This window comes from Mesoplodon bidens, assembly GCF_964165515.1.
Source record: "Mesoplodon bidens genome assembly, chromosome: 17".
NCBI classification, from domain to species: Eukaryota; Metazoa; Chordata; class Mammalia; order Artiodactyla; family Ziphiidae; genus Mesoplodon; species Mesoplodon bidens.
The window spans coordinates 51,965,454-51,986,434 of NC_138174.1; the positions used below are offsets into that span (position 1 = coordinate 51,965,454).

Below are 20,981 nucleotides of genomic sequence, written 5' to 3' on the forward strand. Positions count from 1 at the left end.
ACCTAATTTTGTAAATCTCTATATTTAGCACACACTTCAAATTTATAAGGTGAATCTACAACTCTCTAAAATTTTAATTTTAAAATTATTTACTGGATGCTATCATCCAGGCTCTGTTGTTCCATTTACAGAGCATAGGCAGAGTAGATTTAGCATAAATCTAAGGGTCCTAGGATTTTTAGAATGCTAAATGAGCTCTGGTTTCAACTTCAAGTCATCTGCTACATTAGCTCCTCACAAGAGAGTCAGCCTGACCTTTGAAGCTTTGAAACCAGGCACTGACTTCTCCTCTCTAGCTATGAATGTCCTAGATGGCACCTTCTTCCAATATAAGGCTGTTTCATCTACACTGAAAATCTGTTGTTTACAGTAGCCACCTTCATTATCTTAGCAAGATCTTCTGGATAACACACTGCAGCTTCTATATTGGCACTTCCATTTTTATATTACGGTGACAGCTTCTTTCCTTAAACCTCATGAACCAACCTCTGCTAGCTTCAAACTTCTCCTCTGAAGCTTCCTCATCTCTCTCAGCCTTCACAAAATTGAAGAGTTAAGGCTTTGCTCTGGATTAGACTTTGGCTTAAGGGGATGTTGTGATTGGTTTGATATTCTATCCAGACCACTAAAATTTTCTCCGTATCAGCAATAAGGCTATTTCATATTCTTATCATTCATGTGTTCACTGAAGTAGCACTTTCAATTTCCTTCAAGAACTTTCCCTTTGCATTCACAACTTAAATAACTGGTGTAAGAGGCCTAGCTTTCATCCTGTCTTGGCTTTTGACATGCCTTCCTCACTAAGCTTAATCATTTCTAGCTTTTTTTTTTTTTTTTTTGCAGTACACGGGCCTCTCACTGCTGTGGCCTCTCCCGCCGCGGAGCACAGACTCCGGACACGCAGGCCCAGTGGCCACGGCTCATGGGCCCAACCACTCCGCAGCACATGGGATCCTCCCGGACCGGGGCACGAACCCGCGTCCCCTGCATCGGCAGGCGGACTCCCAACCACTGCACCACCAGGGAAGCCCCATTTCTAGCTTTTGATTTAAAGTGAGAGATGTGTGACTCTTCCTTTCACTTGAATGCTTAGAGGCCACTGCAGGGTTATCAACTGGCCTCATTTCAATGTTGTTTTGTCTCAGGGAATAAGGAGGCCTGAGGAGAGGGAGAGAGATGGGGAATGACTTGTCAGTGGGAGCAGTCAGAACACACATTTATTGATTAAATTTGCTGTCTTATATGGGCATGGTTTGTGGTGCCCCTAAATAACCACAGATCACCAGAACAAATATAATAATAAGAAAGTTTGGAATACTGCAAAAATTACCAAAATGTGATACATACAGTGAGCAAATGCTATTGGAAAAATGGCGCTGACAGACTTGCATAATGCAGGGCTGCCACAAACCTTCAATTTGTTAAAACAAACAACATCTGCAAACTGCAGTAAAGCAAAGCACAATAAAACAAGGTATACCTGTATATCTGTGTGTATAAAAACCATATAGGGGCTTCCCTGGTGGCGCAGTGGTTGAGAGTCCGCCTGCCGATGCAGGGGACACGGGTTCGTGCCCCTATCCCGGAAGATCCCACATGCCGCGGAGCGGCTGGGCCCGCGAGCCATGGCCGCGGAGCCTGTGTGTCCGGAGCCTGTGCTCCGCAACGGGAGAGGCCACAGCAGTGAGAGGCCCGCGTACAGAAAAAAAAAAAAAAAAAAAAAAAAAAAAAAAAAAACCATATAGTACAGAATTAAATGGGAAATATCAGTAGGATATGTATGTATATGTGCACCTGTCTATATGAACGTATGCATTTTTTTCCCCACTCCCAGCTCTTACCACTGAAAAAGATTAGTTATAGTAACAAACTCAGTAGTAATGAGCACCCCTAGTACTCAGATTGTGGTCTTTAAATACCTTTCCCAGTAAAAAGAACCAGAGCTCCTTAGAGAAATGGCCAGTTCCTAGTCTGGAAGAGAAAATTTATAAGATGAACCTAGAACACCTTTTCATACCAGAAAGCAGAGAAGTATCATAACCCACTAGAGTCCTGTCAAAAGAACTCAGGAACAAACCTATATACTAGCCACTAGCCAAAGATGGGACATCAATAACTGAGGACAACGGATCAATACCCATGAAATGTTTAAATCTATGAATTTATAATTCCACAATACCAATCAAGTTAAATAAAAATATAAATCTTATTCTGGATCCTTAAAGGAAGTAAGTAAAATATTTATAAGAAAACCAGAGAAATGTAAACGCTGGTATCTGGTAATAGTTAAGAAATATTAATCATTTTTAGGTGCGATAATAGTATTGTTTTATTTTTTTAAGACTCTAATATTGAGAGAACAGGTTCAGTATAAACACTGAAAGGTTTACAGCTGAAATGATATGACGACTGGGAATGGTTCCAAAATAAGGAGGCAGAGGGTTGTTTTAGACAAAATAAGATTGGCCATAAGTGGATAACTGCTAAAGCTTGATGATGAGTGTGTAGAGGTTCATTTTACAATTTTCTCTCATTTCTATGCTTTGAGGTGTAAATAAAAACTATGTTTAAAAGCTGAAGCATTTTATTCATAGGCTTGCTCTAGACATTTGCCTATTTAGTCTTGCACAGTCATTCAAAGTTTGCACCATATTAGGACGTAAGGAAAGCAGGCACACCCAGTGACAGAAGAAAAAAAAATTTTAAAGGCTTTGAAGACCTGACAAATGAAGGAAGAAAAAAGAAGTATGAAAAGTAGTTATGAGGTAGGTTCCATATCTTACATGGAAAATGATTCTGGAAACAATTAACATCTGGAAAAGGCTGGATTAAGCAAAATTAAACAGGTGTGTTTGCCTTTTGCCTTTTCAAGTCATTGAGATAATTCTAAATTGAATATACAAAATGCAGCTCTTCACAAATTTACTGACAAGAGAATCCTTTGCTAGAGGAGCTCCTACAGAACAAGTGTTCTGTAAAAACACTGTGGGGAAATCTGACCTAAGGCCAGAAGAGCTAAAGCTGCAAGCCTAGTGTACCCAACTTTTTTTTGGTAACCATAACGATAAAACTATCTATACAAGAAGGTTAAAGCCAAGTTTATTAATGTTTGTAATAACCACAGTATACAATGTTTAGGCAGGAGTTACATTAAAGGATCACAAAAACATGTAAAATCTGATTTTTAGAACTTATAGGGAAAGACTACATGGCTACTGTCTCACAAGCTTCAGACTTAGATTTACTAATTCTCATAGCACAGTGCCCATCACATAGCAACACTTAATAACTATTAAGTAAATCAGCAAGAACACACGCACAAAGACTGTGAGATACATGATTTGATTTCTCTTGACTGAATCCACTTATACATTTCCTTCTTGCTATAAATTTACTATTTACTCAGCCCCATCAACTTCTACTCTTCATGTTGCACTGTCCTCTCTGAATCCAATTTTGTGCTTCTATCTTCAGGTCTAAAGAATGAGAGTTTTGAAATCACTCTATCTTGTTTGTATTCAGTTTCACTGATTTACCAATCAATTCTCATTCTTAAACATATATACACACAAATATTAAAAATAGCTAACATTAAGAGGGTTTACTATGTTCCAGGCACTGTTCTAAGTATACCTTACAAGTTCTCAATCAGTGAATCCACACAACTACTGGGAATTGAGGCATGGGTGTCAAAAATGCACCAGTAGAACAAGATCCTCTTTCTTTTTGATATAAAAAGCTATACACCTTCTTTGAGTTTGGGACTGTAGAGTTTCATCTTTGGGACTGATTCTTATAAAATAGGAACTTAACTATTCCTATTCTAAAACTGGATCCTGGTTTCTTACAAAAGTATAGGAACAATTCAGAGTAGGAAAACTAACATTCTAACCAGTCATGGGAAGAGGTTACTTTTTTCTGTCCTGTTTGGGTACTTCTGCACCTTTAGTACATTAGGGGTGGTGACAGACAAATTGGAAAACAGAAAATAAAGCAGTAGGATCCATCTTCTAACTAACCAGAATCAAATCTTAGCCATCTTAACCTAAAGCTAAAATGGTTCTGCTTATATTATTACTCCTTAAAATACTTCAATCTCTTTTCTGAGGAAAATTTCTTACTTTTCAGTCATATTTGAATGTCTTGATTATCTTATTCCTGTACTTTCCTTTGAAATATTATGCATCTATTGACTTAAGGAAATAGACATACATTCAGTCATCTAATACAATGATTCAGAAATTATGAACAATGAAATATTTGTAAATAAACATTAGCAAAGGTTTACAATTTTTTCTTGGGAAGGACTATCCTTTACCTTGAGTTTATATCCACCTACATTTGGTATTAAATTTTTCTTTGTTTTATATAATGATGGTACAATTTTTTTTGTACTTTTTAAGTATTCTTCCTTGACAAAATTAAACACTGGCAACCTAATGTCAAACATACTAGTTTTTAAATTCCTAAACCTCACTGTTCCCTAAAATCCAGAAGTTTGAAAAACACTATTTTAGCCTATATTCTACTTGTATAAGATTAGCTTCAACTTAATTTTCTATCCTCTTCCAAAATAGAATGTTACAAAGTTTTAAGAAATTTTTTTGGCTTAAGGAAATGTTTAACAACTTCTATAACCTAATTCCAAATGTTTATCATAGCAATGGTAGTTGTTCCTTTTAGTCTGTTACATAAATCCAAACCAACTAAAATGGTATTTACCCTGAAAACTTAACTCTCATCAGATCTAACTTAAGCTAAGTTATTCTGCCACTTATTCAACCTTCATATAATTCACTGTTAAAATCCTTCTTTATACGTTAACCCCAGGTCTTTGAAATGACTGCTATTCATTTGGAGGATATATACATAGTATAAAAATATATATTAAAATTTACATCTGAGATAGAAAAAGCAAAGCCCAAGAAGATTTATGTCAACAGGTCCTACTTACCAAAAGCAAAACACCCAAAAATTATTTAAGAGGCAGGAGGGTTTTTTTTTTTTTCCCCTCAGCCACATAAGTAAACAGGGACAAGTAGTAATATATATATTTTTAAAGTAGTTACTAAATTCACAAACTTGGTAATACTGTAACCATTTGAACATAACAATTACCATTGTTTTATAATAAGACTACTTCCTAGAAAATAAATAGAACATAAAAAGATGGTATTCAAGCAACATATCCAACATTACACTGAAAACTGTCACTGAAGCTGTCATTTAAAGGAGGCTCAGTCTTAACTTATATTCAACAATACCTCTCAGAGAAAACTTGATCAAAAATCTACTTTTTCAATATAACACATATACATATAAGCTTCTAAGAAAGTTTTAAACTCTCATCTATTATAAATTACCTTTTATTTTCACAAAAGACCTTTAAATAGAAGATTTCTTAAAACTTAATAAAACTCTAGGATGAGGAATTCCTATTCTATAAAACTATCCACTACCCACCCATCTAACCCTGAAACTATGTTATTCTAGGGCTCAGTTAAACACTTTTCTGAGACTTATCAGACCAACAGTCTTTTTTATAGGCTGCAATGCGCCAAGAACAACTCCTACCAGGTAAGTTCCCAGCAATGTACCGGCAGGGAGTATTCACTACAAAGAGAATAAATCAATTTAGAAGATTTTCAAAACTTATTTAGACCACAATCATCTTAAAACTTCTGAAAACCATCCTACTCTTCCATTCACATTAGGTTAACTGTTTGGAACGCTTAATGCATTTTTCCAAGGTCAAAATGGTACATCTATTTCTCTACAATCTTGAACAAAAAATACACAGGGCTAAAAATGTTCCAATGAACCCGTTACACCTCGCACTCATTTTCCTTTTTAAAATCTTTTAAACCCAGAAGAAAGACAAGGCTGCATATACTTCTGGCCATTCTTTAGAAAGATAATTCAAGATACACATTTTAAGACAACTATACTAAAAGGACCCTAAAAGCTAGCACTATATATTCCTGTCTTGGGCAAAAAGTTGTAGAGGCCTAGTTGCGGGTATGCTAAGCTACGGACACTGTAGGGTTCAGCCAACTGGGACTAGGAAGCAGCAGATGAGGGATGGTTAAGAAGAGCAGCCATCGGGCTTCCCTGGTGGCGCAGTGGTTGAGAGTCCGCCTGCGGATGCAGGGGACATGGGTTCGTGCCCTGGTCCGGGAGGATCCCACATGCCGCAGAGTGACTGGGCCCGAGCCATGGCCGCTGAGCCTGCGCGTCCGGAGCCTGTGCTCCACAACGGGAAAGGCCACAACAGTGAGAGGCCCGCGTACCGCAAAAAAAAAAAAAAAAGAAGAGCAGCCATCAGGATTCTATCTCCGCTTGCACCTTACCCCTCACCACTCATTCTGCCAAAGCAGACTTGTTCTGGGCCAGCTGAGAAAGGGACAATGGAAAGTGGTGTGGCCCAATCTCCTGTGAAAGAGAATGGAAGAATTCCTGATATCTCAAGGGAGTACAACTTGACATTCAACTTGGTGATTAACTATATATTCTAAATATTCATGTTATATATAAAACTGCCTAACTGCTTTAGGACATTCTTTGTAGCCATGAATTCTACTTCCTATGGTCTATCTACTGTCACAGTGTAGTTCTTTAGTAAGTCAAAAAAATTCGTTTATATTAAAACTTAGAGGCAATATTTACAAAACATTTAAATCTGAACTTCAATAAATTAGAATATTTATAATACTTACTGCTTCAGCTTCTGCACGCGTCTTGAATGTAATTACTGCATGAAGTGAAGAGTCATCAATCTGACAATCTTCAATTTCACCATATTGCTTTAAATTAAAAAAAAGTATTTCCTCCAAATAAATATTTTGAAACATCCAAAATCCTAATGGTTTTTAAAATATTAAGATACCAATAAATATAACCCACAATGCATAACAATTCAGGGTGATTAGCAGAAAGAAATTATGAATAATTCATTTTAGTACACAATATTGTATGATAAAGGATGTTCCTATTTTCCAATATTATTTACAATTCTATACTTTCTAGAACCAGGATAACTTACACTTGATTGAACTATTCTTTAAATAGGGAAACAATGGTGAAAGACTGAGCTTCCTTATTGCCATTCCTTCTATACTCATTATTCCAATTCCAGAGTATGTTAAATTCTTTCTAAAGCAGAATATTTAATCCTCAGAATACTGTGTGAGTTTTTTGTATCATTCCCAATTTAAAGATGGGGGGGGAGGTTCAGAGAATTTAAGTAATTTTTCCAAAGTAACTAAGTTAATTACCAGGATGAGAGTCCAGTTTTCTATTCAAAAGTTTTCGATTCAAAACTCTAACTGACACTGCTTTTGACACTGCTTTTACTATTACTTTACCCTCCTCTAGACCACACTCTTTTAGGACATTTAAAAGCTAAGCATATTAAATTATGCTTGTTTTGGGTGTGCTGGATTTTATTTTTCCTGGTGTAGGAAGATTTTTCTGCAAACAGCAGAAAACAGCACCTTTATCACATAAAACTTTAGTTCTTTATATATCATTACTAATACCTCCTTCTTTCTTAGCCCCAAATAAAATTATAACCACAATCTCATTAAATACACACACTCCACACAGAAAAATTCCGTAGGGCATAGTAAAGAAAACGACCACAGAATCAGTCAGATCCCAGCTCTGTTAGTACTAGCTGTGTAAACTTGAACAAGTTACTTAATCTCTTCATGCTTCATTTTCCCGATCTCTAAAATAAGCATAATAAAGGTACCTACCTCATAGAGTTGTCAACATAACTCATAATATGGTGAGTTATATAAAGCATTCAGAAAACTACCCGCCACAAAATAAGTGCTCTGCAAGTTTTAGCCGTAATGTTTATTACTGCTACTGGTTCCAATGGATAAATTAAAGAGCATTTTGTTAATCACAATTTGTAACCGTCAATGGTCCTTTAGTAATGTAGATTTTTTTCTCTGATACCTGTCATATGTTCAAATCACAGGTTGAGATAGAGAAGCTATCTTATTTAAAGACTGGCAATTTTTAAAATGTGCATTACCACTACCAACTCTGAGAAGAGTTTGAATCTCCAAATACATCCAAGAATATCCATTTAGAGGCTCTGACTGTTTCTAAAGCCAAAACCATTTCAGTCTCATCAAAACACATTGCTAAACTCACCTTGTTTGTCTGGATTATTTTAGCATATCCTTTGATAATTTCCTGATTAGCTGTATAACTATATGTAATACATGTAAGTTATCTGGATCTTCTTCCCCTTGGGAAGGTGCAGAAACGGGGCGTGTAGTAGGGAAGAATCGAGCTACAGTATTTCCAAGCTAGAAAGCTGATTCCTTATTTTCTCCCTTTGAAGCCATAAAGCAGAAGACTTTCCAGACTCACCATCCTTAAATATTAATCATTTTAGTTATTTCTTAAAGATATACCATTTCTTTCAATACCTCTCTATGTGCTGAAAAAGTATAGTTTCACATTTGTAACTGCAGTTAACCGTCTGGAATATAACTGTCAAACATTTAAATCTGAATATTCAAAACGTTAAATTATTTGTGTACCTATCTATAAGCTTACCTATCCCTTAAGACCCAAGCTCCAGCTTAACTACCTCTTGAAAGTTTCCTCTACTGTTCTTTCACCATCATATGCCTGTGTGAAAAACACTTCTCTAAGTTACTGAAGTATTTACAGTTTTTAATAAATTTAACTTGATTTTAAATTATTTATAGTTGACTTTAACTGGTTTGTGTTAAACCATTATATGTAAAATACTTGAGGGTAAAGAACTGGTTATTTATTTTATATCTCCAGAGCAATTACTCTAAATGCTGCAGGCAAGACCGATGCTTAGTAACTAACCTTTGGGATACCACTAAGAATCATAACATTTAAGCTGAAAAGGGCTTTAGGCAGATATAATCTCCATTCTGCACATGAACCCAACAGATCCCAGGAAATCCAAGTAAAATAATGGATTAGCAGGGACTAGAATCTTATTCTCCTTCCTCATAGAAGGAAGTCCATTGCTATTAGACTGACTCCCTTTAATTATACCCTGGCACCAACTAAGGCAATGTCAAGATCGTATTCCAAAATTTTGTCTATTGTCATTTCTAGGTTAGCTAGGTCAAGAATACAGTATTAACAAATAAAATTCCATCTTAATTTTTAAAAATCTGGATGGCCCATGCAATATGATAAATTTTTCCTAAAAGTAAATATCAAATGAAACTAAATGATAGGACTTCCCTCTCTGAAATAATAAGGTCTAAATCATTCCTTTCATAATCTGAAGGCCTACTAAGTGTAAGAATAGTAACATTTCTTCCAGACAATGATTAAACAAAAAACCCCTAGAGCTTGCTTTTTATGTAATTAACAAAGGATTACTATAGATTAATCAAAACCTTTGGTGAGATTAATGGGTTTAAATTATTCATTTCATTTTCATACTTTCCCCTTTAATATCCATTATCCCCAACAATGATTATCAGTATTTGTTTTGTTGGACAGTAAGAAAGTACCGCAAAATGAGGAAGAAGATCTTCTCTATCACTCTCTGTAAATGCAGAAATCTCCAATGCCCTGGGACGGTGATCCACCACAGCATGACCAGGCACACCTCGACCTCGACCTCGACCCCTGCCTCGGCTGTGAGCTGCCCCTCGACCTCTTGAATGAATTCCTCTACCACGACCAGATGAAAGAATCCCCCGTTTCGCAGCCTAGAAGAGATTAGACAAATAGGTTAAATATCACAATTACTAACATGAGCCAAGTGTTATACTCAGTCAGATGAGCCATACAATCTGACATGAGTTATACAATTTGATACATATTTACATATTCAAATAATGCCCTAGAAAAGGATTTCATAATTTAAGTTAGGGTTTTAGTTTCTAAAGTGAAAGCAAATTTAGGTAGCTAATGAATTTAGAAAACAAAGTAACATTAATTTAAGCAATGTTTTGAAAATAAATGTGCCTTTTCTACTAAGCCCCTACTAAGACATCAAACTATATCACAAAAAGACCAGCAATTCTTTTTCATTCATTCATTCATTCATTCATTCATTCATTTATAATTATTTATTTATTTAGCTGTGCTGGGTCTTAGCTGCAGCATGCAGGATCTAGTTTCCTGACCAGGGATCAAACCCAGGCCCCCTGCATTGGGAGCACGGAGTCTTAACCGCTGGACCACCAGGGAAGTCCCCCAGCAATTCCTGAGTTCCAAATAAGGCACAGTGCTGAATGTTACTTCAAAAGTTAGTATAGGGACTTCCCTGGTGGTGCAGTGGTTAAGAAACCTCCTGCTAATGCAGGGGACACAGGTGCGAGCCCTGGTCCGGAAGATCCTACATGCCACGGAGCAACTAAGCTCGTGCACCATAACTACTGAGCCTGCGCTCTAGAGCCCGCGAGCAACAACTACTGAGCCCGTGTGCCAAAACTACTGAAGCCCACGTGCCTACAGCCTGTGCTCCACAGCAAGAGAAGCCACCGCAATGAGAAGCCCATGCACCACAACAAAGAGTGGCCCCTGCTCGCCACAACTAGAGAAAGCCCAGGCACAGCAACAAAGACCCAACACAGCCAAAAATAAACAAATAAATAAATCTATTAAAAAAAAAGAAGTTAGCATAATGTAGATATACAAGATACCTATATATATAAGTGTATTTTTTCCAGTTATGGCTTTCAAATACAACGTTTCCATTTGTTTGCCTGTTGACTTCAGTATGTACAGTTATTTCAAATTCATCCTCTTGATCATTTACACTCACACCTTCATACAACCAATATAGCATAGTAACATATTCCACTTTATCGCTCTGTATGAACAGCACACTATTCCTTCATTCCACAAATATTTAATGAGCACTTCCTCTGGTCTAGTCTTTACCCTCATGAAGCTCAAATCCTAGAAGGGTAGAGACATTAAGCAATCAAGTTATTTGATTATATTAATGAGAAGTGACTCAAAAAATGAGGAAATGCTCTACTTAAAGATTTGAATAGAATATTAAAGATCTGCAATGAATAAACTACTAGAATAAAAGTTCCATGAGGGGGCCTCCCTGGTGGCGCAGTGGTTGAGAGTCCGCCTGCCGATGCAGGGGACACAGGTTCGTGCCCCGGTCTGGGAGGATCCCATATGCCGCGGAGCGGCTGGGCCCGTGAGCCATGGCCGCTGGGCCTGCGCATCCGGAGCCTGTGCTCCGCAACGGGAGAGGCCACAACAGTGAGAGGCCCGCATACCGCAAAAAAAAAAAGAAAAAAAAAAAAAAAAAAAAAAGTTCCATGAGGAATTTTTTTCCTTGTTTTACTCTCTACTTTATCTCCAGCGCCTAAAATAGCAGCTAGCAGATTGTAGAAACTTAATATTTGTTCAATGCATCAAAGAAGGTACAAAGAACAAGCAAGGCAAGGGTGAGGGGTGGGGGTTAGAGCATGAACAAAGGAACCAAGGCTGAAAGGAACATGGTACTTCTAAGAAGGAATAAAATCCAGTACAGCTGGACCACATGTGATGAAGAGATGAGGCTAGAGAGACAGGCAGAGCCAGATAATGAACTTTAAGAACCATGTTAAAGATTCTGATTTTATCCCAAGAGCCATGAAAATCAATTAAAACATCTAAAGTTCAGAAGTAGGGTGATGTAATCAAATCAGTGTTTAAAATATTATTCTGGTAAAAGGAAAAGAGAACAAGCTGGGAAACCAGTCAGGCTACTACAATAGTGCCAACAACTGAAGACAGAAGCTTAGTCTACAATGGTGGCCATGGAGATAGAGAGAAGTAAAATAAACATATATAAGACATACTGAGGAGGCTTCCCTGGTGGTGCAGTGGTTAAGAATCTGCCTGCCAGTGCAGGGGACATGGGTTCAAGACCTGGTCTGGGAAGAACCCACATGCCACGGAGCAACTAAGCCCATGTGCCACAGCTACTGAGCCTGTGCTCTAGAGCCTGTGAGCCACAACTACTCAGCCTACAAGCCACAACTACTGAAGCCCGCGTGCCTAGAGCCCGTGCTCTGCAAAAAGAGAAGCCACTGAAATGAGACGCCCGCACACCGCAATGAAGAGTAGCCCCTGCTCAACGCAACTAGAGAAAGCCCGCGCATAGCAACGAAGACCCAACACAGCCAAAAATTAATTAATTAATTAAGAAAAAAGATACACTGGGGAGTAATATGTATAAAACTTGGTAATTAAATGTGTATGAATACTGAAGGAAAGGGAGAAATCAATGATGACTCCCAGATTTCTGGTTTGGGTAATTGTGTAGATGAGTTTAGGGACAAAATAAACACAATTTTGAACATGTTGAGCCTGAGGATGTGAGACATCCAAGTGGAAATGTCAAGCAGGCGTCACTGCCAAAATCTCTGCAAGTATAAATATTTTAGTTTATTCATCTCAAGACAGTTAATTTTAACATTAGCTAAAGTAATCATCTAAAATCCAAATAATAAACTTCAAAGGTCAAGGATTAATATCAATAACAGCACAGCATATACAAAAGTATACTCTTAGGAACTTCAAAATGCTCCTTAAAAAAGGGGTCCCTGAACAAGTAAGTTTGAGCAATACTGAGTATTTAAACATGTGTTTTTGGAGATTCACAAATTACAAGCCTCTAGAAAACCATATACAAAACACATGTTTATATATACACTACCAAATGTAAAATAGATAGCTAGTGGGAAGCAGCTGCATAGCACAGGGAGATCAGCTCGGTGCTTTGTGTCTAGCTAGAGGGGTGGGATAGGGAGGGTGAGAGGGAGACGCAAGAGGGAGGAGATATGGGGATGTATGTATATGTATAGCTGATTCACTTTGTTATACAGCAGAAACTAACACACCACTGTAAAGCAATTATACTCCAATAAAGATGTTAAAAAAATAGAATGTGGGGAAAAAAAAAACACGTTTACTATAACCTCTTCCAAACTTATTTGGCCTCAAAAGCTTTTTTCACTAATACCTATTAACAAAATATGGAATTGGTGTGGTGAATGAACACACTCTGGCAAACGCTGCATTACTGCATATACTAATATTAATTGCAAACTTAAGTTTGGCCATCATAAAAGAAAAACAGAAGCTGTCATTCAGTGTTTAGCTATATCATGATAAAGAATGAAAACATGGACTAATAATATAAAGGATATCAGTAATGCTATTATTTATTTCCTAAAATTATGGGCCAGGGGCTTTCCTGGTGGTGCAGTGGTTGAGGGTCCGCCTGCCGATGCAGGGGACGCGGGTTCGTGCCCTGGTCCGGGAGGATCCCACATGCCGCGAAGCGGCTGGGCCCGTGAGCCATGGCTGCTGGGCCTGCATGTCCGGAGCCTGTGCTCCGCAACGGGAGGGGCCATAACAGTGAGAGGCCCGCGTATCACCAAAAAAAAAAAAAAAAATTATGAGTCAAAAATTTTTAAATGATAATGTATTTTTTTAAAGTCGCATCAACACAGGCATGAAATCTCCAGAATGGTGAAAACACAATTTCTATATTAACATAAAAGGAACCTTTTCCAAAACTTGTTATCTTAGGCAGGACACACAGACAACCATATCAGTTTTCCAGAGAATGCAAAATATATGCAGGTTTAATATACCATCCTATGGCTTCCTACGACAGACAAGACAGAGCCTTAAGACAAGAACAATGGCTGCTGAATGTTAAAGTCTTTAATAGCTGGATACCAGTACTCAACACAGATTTCTACTATGTTGGAAAAAGAAAATCAAGTTGCTAATAAATTTGGAAAAAAAAGCATTATTTTCAGATTAAGCAAAAGGAATAAGCTAAAATACAAAAAATTAAATTGTGGCAATGATAAATATAGACAAGTACCAACTACACTAATGACATAAATGTCCCTGTACTTCAAAATGTAATTCTGATTCTTAAACATCTTTTTGCTAAATCTTAAAAATTCTCATGTATAGGGATCAATTTTACTAGATTTTTCTTATATAAATAATCATATAACTAAATTATAAAAAGTTAGTTTTTTTCTGTTTAACATCCACAGCACCATCTATAGGCAAAACTTAAGTAAGCATGTTCTTCAATATAATTCTACCACTAGAAGTCTTATCCTTATAGGAACTCAACGTAACATGCTTATATATGCACAGAATATCTCCCTAAGAATATCTGAAAAGCCTTTAATAGATTTTGGTCCTAGGAAGAAAAACAAACCGAAAATAGAAAAGGAACAAAATTCACTAGAAGTAGAGGGACTTGTGTATAAAAGTAGAATGGCTATCACCCCTCATTAAATACTAAGAGATTTTCTATTAGTTCTGAAAGATTTGCTAACCTCTTCCCTCTTTTCTTCATCAACTCCCAATATGTTTGCCAGAGACTGCCAACGACTGTTGACCAGAATGGGAGGAATATATTTTCAAATAAAGCATCAAGACTACAACTACTCCTCTTTAGCGTACTGTGTGTCTATCATGAAACATACCTCCAGCTGTAATTCGGTATACTTTCTCCTAAGTTCAGTGACTTCTTCTCCAGCTTGCATCTTCTTATATAAATCCAGTTCTGTGTCAAGTAATTCTTTCTGCATCTAGAAAATAGTAATAAGTATTTTAAGTGATGACAATTAATATCCTGCATTTATACAAAACTTTTTACAAAGAATTTTTTACACATTCTCATTTAATCCGTACATTTCTTCTCTATCTCCAGTCCCACCATCCTAGCTCAAGCCATCAGTCACCTCTGGTCTACACTACTGCAACAGCTTTCTAACTTGTTCCTACTTCCACTGATTTCCCTATAATCCATTTTCCATACAGAAGCCAGAGTGAGATTTCTACAGACTGATATGGAGTAATTTTCAGGAAATAACTGAAAAGAAAAACAAACCACCAAGGTGTTAATGAGGAATATACAGTATGCTTTTACGTAGGAAAGAATACATGCACACACACCAAGAGGGAGGGAAGAGTGGGGAGCAGAGTGTCAGGGCTCAAAGGGGAATGGTCATTTATATAAACCTTTCTATACAGTATAACTTTTGAATCATGTTAATGTTTTACTTATTCAAAAAATAAAATTAAATCAGCAAGAATGACAGGGAGGGCGATCCAAAACTGAATACAGACAGAAATAAACCTAACTTTATCAAATTAATAACCACACGAACGGAAAAACACATGATCCTACACCACGGGTCTGACTCTGTACTCTTAGTGGAGTATATTATGAGGTTGTAAAGAATGCAAACAAATTCTTAATTTTATATTTAGTTAGTTGTTGGAGGTGGTATTGTTTTAGCAATTCTGGAACTATTCGAATGGACTACAGGACTGTGCAAATGTATACTGTATTGATGTTAGTGGGAACCAAGTTGTCATCATGGGAACAGGGAGATATGGCATAAGAGAAAGAAAAGAAGAACCCTGTGGTATTAGATTAGAATGAGAAATATCAATATAAACTCATGATTTTATATACACACACACACACACACACACACACCAAATACACACATACACACACACTAAGTATAAGTATTGTATAACTCCATGGGTTTTTTTTAAATCACTTATTGTCATCTGAAATTAACTTGCTCACTTTTTTCTATCTAATCAGTTAATCTACCTGAATTTTCTCCCTTTCAATCATTCATTCTGGAGACTTCACTGGTGGCGCAGTGGTTAAAGAATCTGCCTGCCAATGCAGGGGACATGGGTTCGAGCCCTGGTCCGGGAAGATCCCACATGCCGCACAGCAATGAAGCCCATGTGCCACAACTACTGAGCCTGCGCTCTAGAGCCTGCGAGCCACAAATACTGAGCCCGTGTGCCACAACTACTGAAGCCTGCGCACCTAGAGCCCGTGCTCTGCAACAAGAGAAGCCACTGCAACGAGAAGCCCGTGCACCACAACGAAGAGTATCTCCTGCTCGCCGCAACTAGAGAAAGCCCGTGTGCGGCAATGAAGACCCAATGCAGCCAAAAAATAAAAATAAAAAAATAAATTAATTAAAAGAAAATATCATTCATTCTGTACAGTGACATCAGATTGTTACTTCTCTGTTCATTAATATTTTATAACCACCAATTACTTACAAAATAAAGCTCAAACTCCTCAGTCAAGCATTCCAGTACCTATATCATTTTGTCCTCTAGCTACCTTTTCAAGATTATCCATAACTATTTGTCTAATTACTGACTTTCTAACTACAATTGACTTTCTAACTACAATGTGCAGGGTTCAAAAGATGAGTAGAGTTTGCTTGTTTGTGTTTATTTACTTATTAATTACTAGAGAAGAAGAATGGTAGTATATAATGATCACATTTTGAGCAAAGAATATTAGCTAAAGGAAAACTGAATCTTAAATAATGTAGTGTTTTAATGTTTTTTTAACAAGTAGTAATATGAATAACAATACAAATTGAAATACCTGAGTCTTGGTTTTTATACTTTTTGGAAGACAGCGTCCAGGAGAAGCAGCTTTGACCTCATCTTTCAACTTGGTAATATTTTTTGTCAAAACCTCTAAAGTTTTCATTATTTCTGCTTTATCTTCAGACTTCATTGCTTTGTTTTTCTCCAATTTTGAAATTAACATCTGGCAAGTTTTTAAAAACAAATATATAAGACACATTCCTACTATTATTTAAAAAGCAAACATGGCAAAGTAAATATAAAAATAAATAACTGCTACTTTTAGTTTATGTATTCATGACAAGGCTTACAATCACTGAGATAGCAGAATAGCAGATTGGTGATGGTAACTACCTCAATTCAAGTCTTAATCTTGGTTTACATTGTGAAGAACTATATTACTATTTAAGTCTCTTAGAACATAAGTTCAAAGCATACAACCACAAGAAATTTAATTCAATCCCTGAAAAGTTGTCATTTTGAAATAGCAACAATCTTACTTTCTAATCCACTTGCTGATATTACTGATCCTAAGTATTCCCACTCCAAACATAGTCTGCAACCCAGAAAGAATCAGAGGAAAAGTTTTACAGTTTCCCTCCATATGAGATATTAGAAAAATGGCATATTTAGTCACCTACTTTCTTTGTCAGAGGGAACAGTAACTGGCTAGGCTAAGAACAATAGATAGGAAGTAAGAAGATAAACATGGTAATATGGAGAAGACATCACAAAGTATTATACGTTCTCTGAGTCAAGATGGTTTCAGTTTTGGGTGTAAAGCATTGTGATGTCTCTTTATCAAGTACATACAAATTTAAATTAGAAAAGACATACATTTTAAACCAAAAGGTAAAAGGTTTGTGTATTTTCAATATTTTCAAGTGTCATAACTTTTATTACCAGACATAATCAAGAATTGACACTAATTAAATGCCATAACTAGAGCAACACTGTACAAAAGAAATACTGCAAGCCACATAATTTTTAATTTTCTAGCAGCCACCTTACAAAGATAAAAGAGATACATTAAAGTTAATTAAATACATATTCTATTTAACTCATTTTATCAAAAGTCACATTTCAACAAAAATTACTGGGATGTTTTACCATTTTTCTTCATACTACGTGTTTGAAATCTGGTATGTATTTTACACTTACAGCACATCTCAATTTGGATTAGACACGTTTCAAGTACCTGATAGTCAGATGTGGCTCTTAGCTGCTGTACCAGACAACATAGGACTAGAGGAGCACAAGCCAATTAAAGAAAGGTACATATGTGAACAATGAGAAAAAGGTTCCATTTACTATCTATTGAACTACTGTGCAGCAACATACCTGGATAAATATTCCTTACTTTCATTTCAAGTTGATAGTCATAGCTCCGTTTAAACTAATCCATTTCCCAGTCCACTGTGTAATGTATATTACACAATATAATACACTTCATCACCAACATTTTATCAACTAATATATACATTATTATTGATAAATATTTCAGTTTTACCATTATCAATTACAGTAAATATGTTTCTCAGGACTATCTATAGAGTGTAAGATTAAATTCACTAAAAATTATGATACTTATAAATATATTTTGCCAAATCTAACTTTAATATTTTACCTTCTGTGTTTCAATGTGCTTTTCTAAAATTTCTTGTTTTCTTTTCCTTACATCCTGCTGAAGTTTCAGTGCTTCCTAGAGAAGGGATCAAAAAAATTATTAGAGTATTTACCATGTACCTTTCCGATAAATGGAATTACCCAAGAAGACAGAACTGGTTGTAACTGAAGAAGCTTGGCAACAAAAATGAAATGCAAAGTTTTCCTATGTAAAGCTTAAATAAGTACACAAGTTTCAAAAATCAATCAGGAGGGCTTCCCTGGTGGCACAGTGGTTGAGAGTCCGCCTGCCGATGCAGGGGACACGGGTTCGTGCCCCGGTCCGGGAAGATCCCACATGCCGCGGAGCGGCTGGGCCCGTGAGCCATGGCCGCTGAGCCTGCACGTCCGGAGCCTGTGCTCCGCAACGGGAGAGGCCACAGCGGTGAGAGGCCCGCATACCGAGGGGAAAAAAAAAAAATCAATCAGGAGAGCCTTTCATTCCAAGAAGAAAATTAATATTTACTAATATACTAGGGAAAATAAAAGTTCAGTGGCAGCCAACATATACCTTTCTTTTAGCTCTATTTTATGATAAGCACTGAAAAAACACATACATGCAGAAAAGCTTCCCGACCTGCAAATTCTGTACACTACTATACTTACCTGTTTTTTTTTCTGTGCTTCATTATTATCAACTGCAGAGGTGGAAACAAGTAAGGTTTTTTGTGCAGCCTTCAAAGCAGCTGGATTATACACCGTTTTTGTTAGGCCAGTAGATGTAGACAACACCTACCAATACAAATTCAATTTCTCAAAAAATGTATCAAGCATTCATGATTTCCTGAGTACTATTTCCTTCAAAACTCTAAAGCACTCCTGTCAAAATCTAGCACACTGAACTAAAAGTATTATATATTTGTAATAACTAAGTCACACTAGTGATTTGAAAGAAAGGGTATGAGTGAGGGATAAACTATAAAGTGAAAAAAATTTTTAATTAACACCATATACCTTTAGAAGAAAAGCAAACATACCAAAACTTCAAATCAATAAAAAACACTGCCATTATTGTATTACTGAGAAAATATTAGTTGTTGAATACATTACTAGTATTCCTAGTGACTAAAGCAAAAACTGTACACAAGAACACAGCACAGGAGGAAACCAGACATTGTCCTGCAAACAATTTAAAATGATCATTTGTAATTTACATTTCTGAAATTAACCTTATTGCTTTCTCTCTCCATTCCTTTGCTAGCACTGCTCCTACTTTAAGTGACCTTATTCCCTTAAACTCAGCTCAGGTTCAGCACAACCACTCCAGACCTCCACAAAGCTCTAATCATTTATTTCTTCTACTTAGGTCCTTTGATGAAATATTATTCCTATTAAAATATTTAGTAAAAGTGACCTGATGACATATCAATTTATTTTATATCTCTCTCCCTATCTTCACTGTTAAGGGCCCTGAAACAAAAAAACCATGTCTTTCTCCTCTTTGTGCTTCTTCTAGTAACTAAACCTTACTACCAACTAATTATGAGACAATGGGTAAATTCAGGTACCTTCTTGGGCCTCAGTTTGCTCATTAAATAAGAAGTTCAACCTGATGGTTCCTAATGTCCTCACAAACCCAAAAATTCATTCCATGAGGGTAGGGATTTTTTGCTTGGTTCACTGCTTTATCTTCAGTGCCTAGAACAGCACCAGGGCACACAGCAAATACTCAATAAACACTTCTGCACCAAGTTAAAATGAAATGATGGTAGATCAGAGTGGACAATCTTTTCCACACAAAGGTCAATTTAAGAAAATTAAAGTGTATAGGCTGCCTTTTTTATCCTCCGAAAGCAGAAAGTTGTAGGTTCCAAAGAGTGGTTGGTTACTGGTTCTTGGAAAGGAGTTTAGAGATCCCTTCAAAGAGAGCTATGAATGCTATAAAATCTAAACATGAAACCATGTGTGTGACGAGTGTAACTTCCCAGAGGAAAAACCATAGTTTCCAAAGTCTTAAAGGAGTTCATGACCTAAAAGAGGTTAGAAGAACTACATAAATAGAAGAGTATCAATGAGAAAAAGAGCCCTACTTTCTCGCTATTAAAATATAAATAACTAGGTATATCAGAGAAGTAGCAATCTGGACACTACTTTCTAATCTTTTATCATGAAATTAGATTAGGGAACATCACAAAGCTTAAGCAACTCACCACTATTCTATGTCTCCAAGAATGTCGTAGCCTCTAAATGAAATAAAAACCTAGAATACTGTAATTACACTAGTTCCATACAGCACAACTGATGTTTAAAAATAAAGGTTCTTTACAATAGTTCATGTGTATCAAACTTTGATAATTTTCTTCAATAATGAAAATACTCAAGATATCACTAAAAAGTATGAAATGGTTGCATTCAGTAAAATATAAAGTAGACACAGACTTAGTTCAGTCTAACTTGTCACATTCTCTGTAATTCTAGAGGAAAAGTTATTCCATGCTACCTTACCACACCATACAATGTCAAACTGTATGATTATACAGGGTGAGATGATAACTTTATAAAGGGAGAAACACAAGATAATCTGCAGAAGAAAGAAACTGAGTGTTCATAAACTGTTTTCGTCATAATGGTTCCATAACAAGCTGAACAGTTGTGACCAAAAAAGGATTTCTATACTCAAATAAAGTTGGAAACAATATCATAACCCTACTTTCTAGTTTCAAAATGTATATTATCATAAGAGCTGTGAGAAAGCCAGAAGTAAAGAAACCCATATAATTTGTTTAATTCAGCATTTCTCCAATTTCAGTGAGTAGGGAACACTCCCTTTCCAAGTACTGTTATTAATACCAGATATCACACTAAGGACTGCTGTTGCAAGGTGCATAAAAGTATCCGATAACAGTAAGAAGACTCCTTTATTGCTACAAGCATCTTACTTCCTT

At 36.5% G+C, this 20,981-nt stretch overlaps 1 protein-coding gene across 16 annotated transcripts in view; it reads right to left on the bottom strand.

Annotated features, from left to right (window-relative positions):
• The window catches only part of RBM26 (RNA binding motif protein 26), an 84,934-nt gene that overhangs the window by 12,324 nt on the left and 51,629 nt on the right, over nt 1–20,981 (bottom strand). For all 16 annotated transcript variants that reach the window (XM_081215178.1, XM_081215177.1, XM_081215174.1 and 13 more), the window contains 6 exons: nt 18,703–18,828; nt 18,059–18,133; nt 16,448–16,615; nt 14,496–14,600; nt 9,528–9,728; nt 6,717–6,803 (listed from right to left, as the gene is read on the bottom strand). In XM_081215178.1, coding sequence (XP_081071304.1) covers nt 6,717–6,803; nt 9,528–9,728; nt 14,496–14,600; nt 16,448–16,615; nt 18,059–18,133; nt 18,703–18,828 — 762 coding nt within the window. The remainder of the gene's footprint in view (nt 1–6,716; nt 6,804–9,527; nt 9,729–14,495; nt 14,601–16,447; nt 16,616–18,058; nt 18,134–18,702; nt 18,829–20,981) is intronic.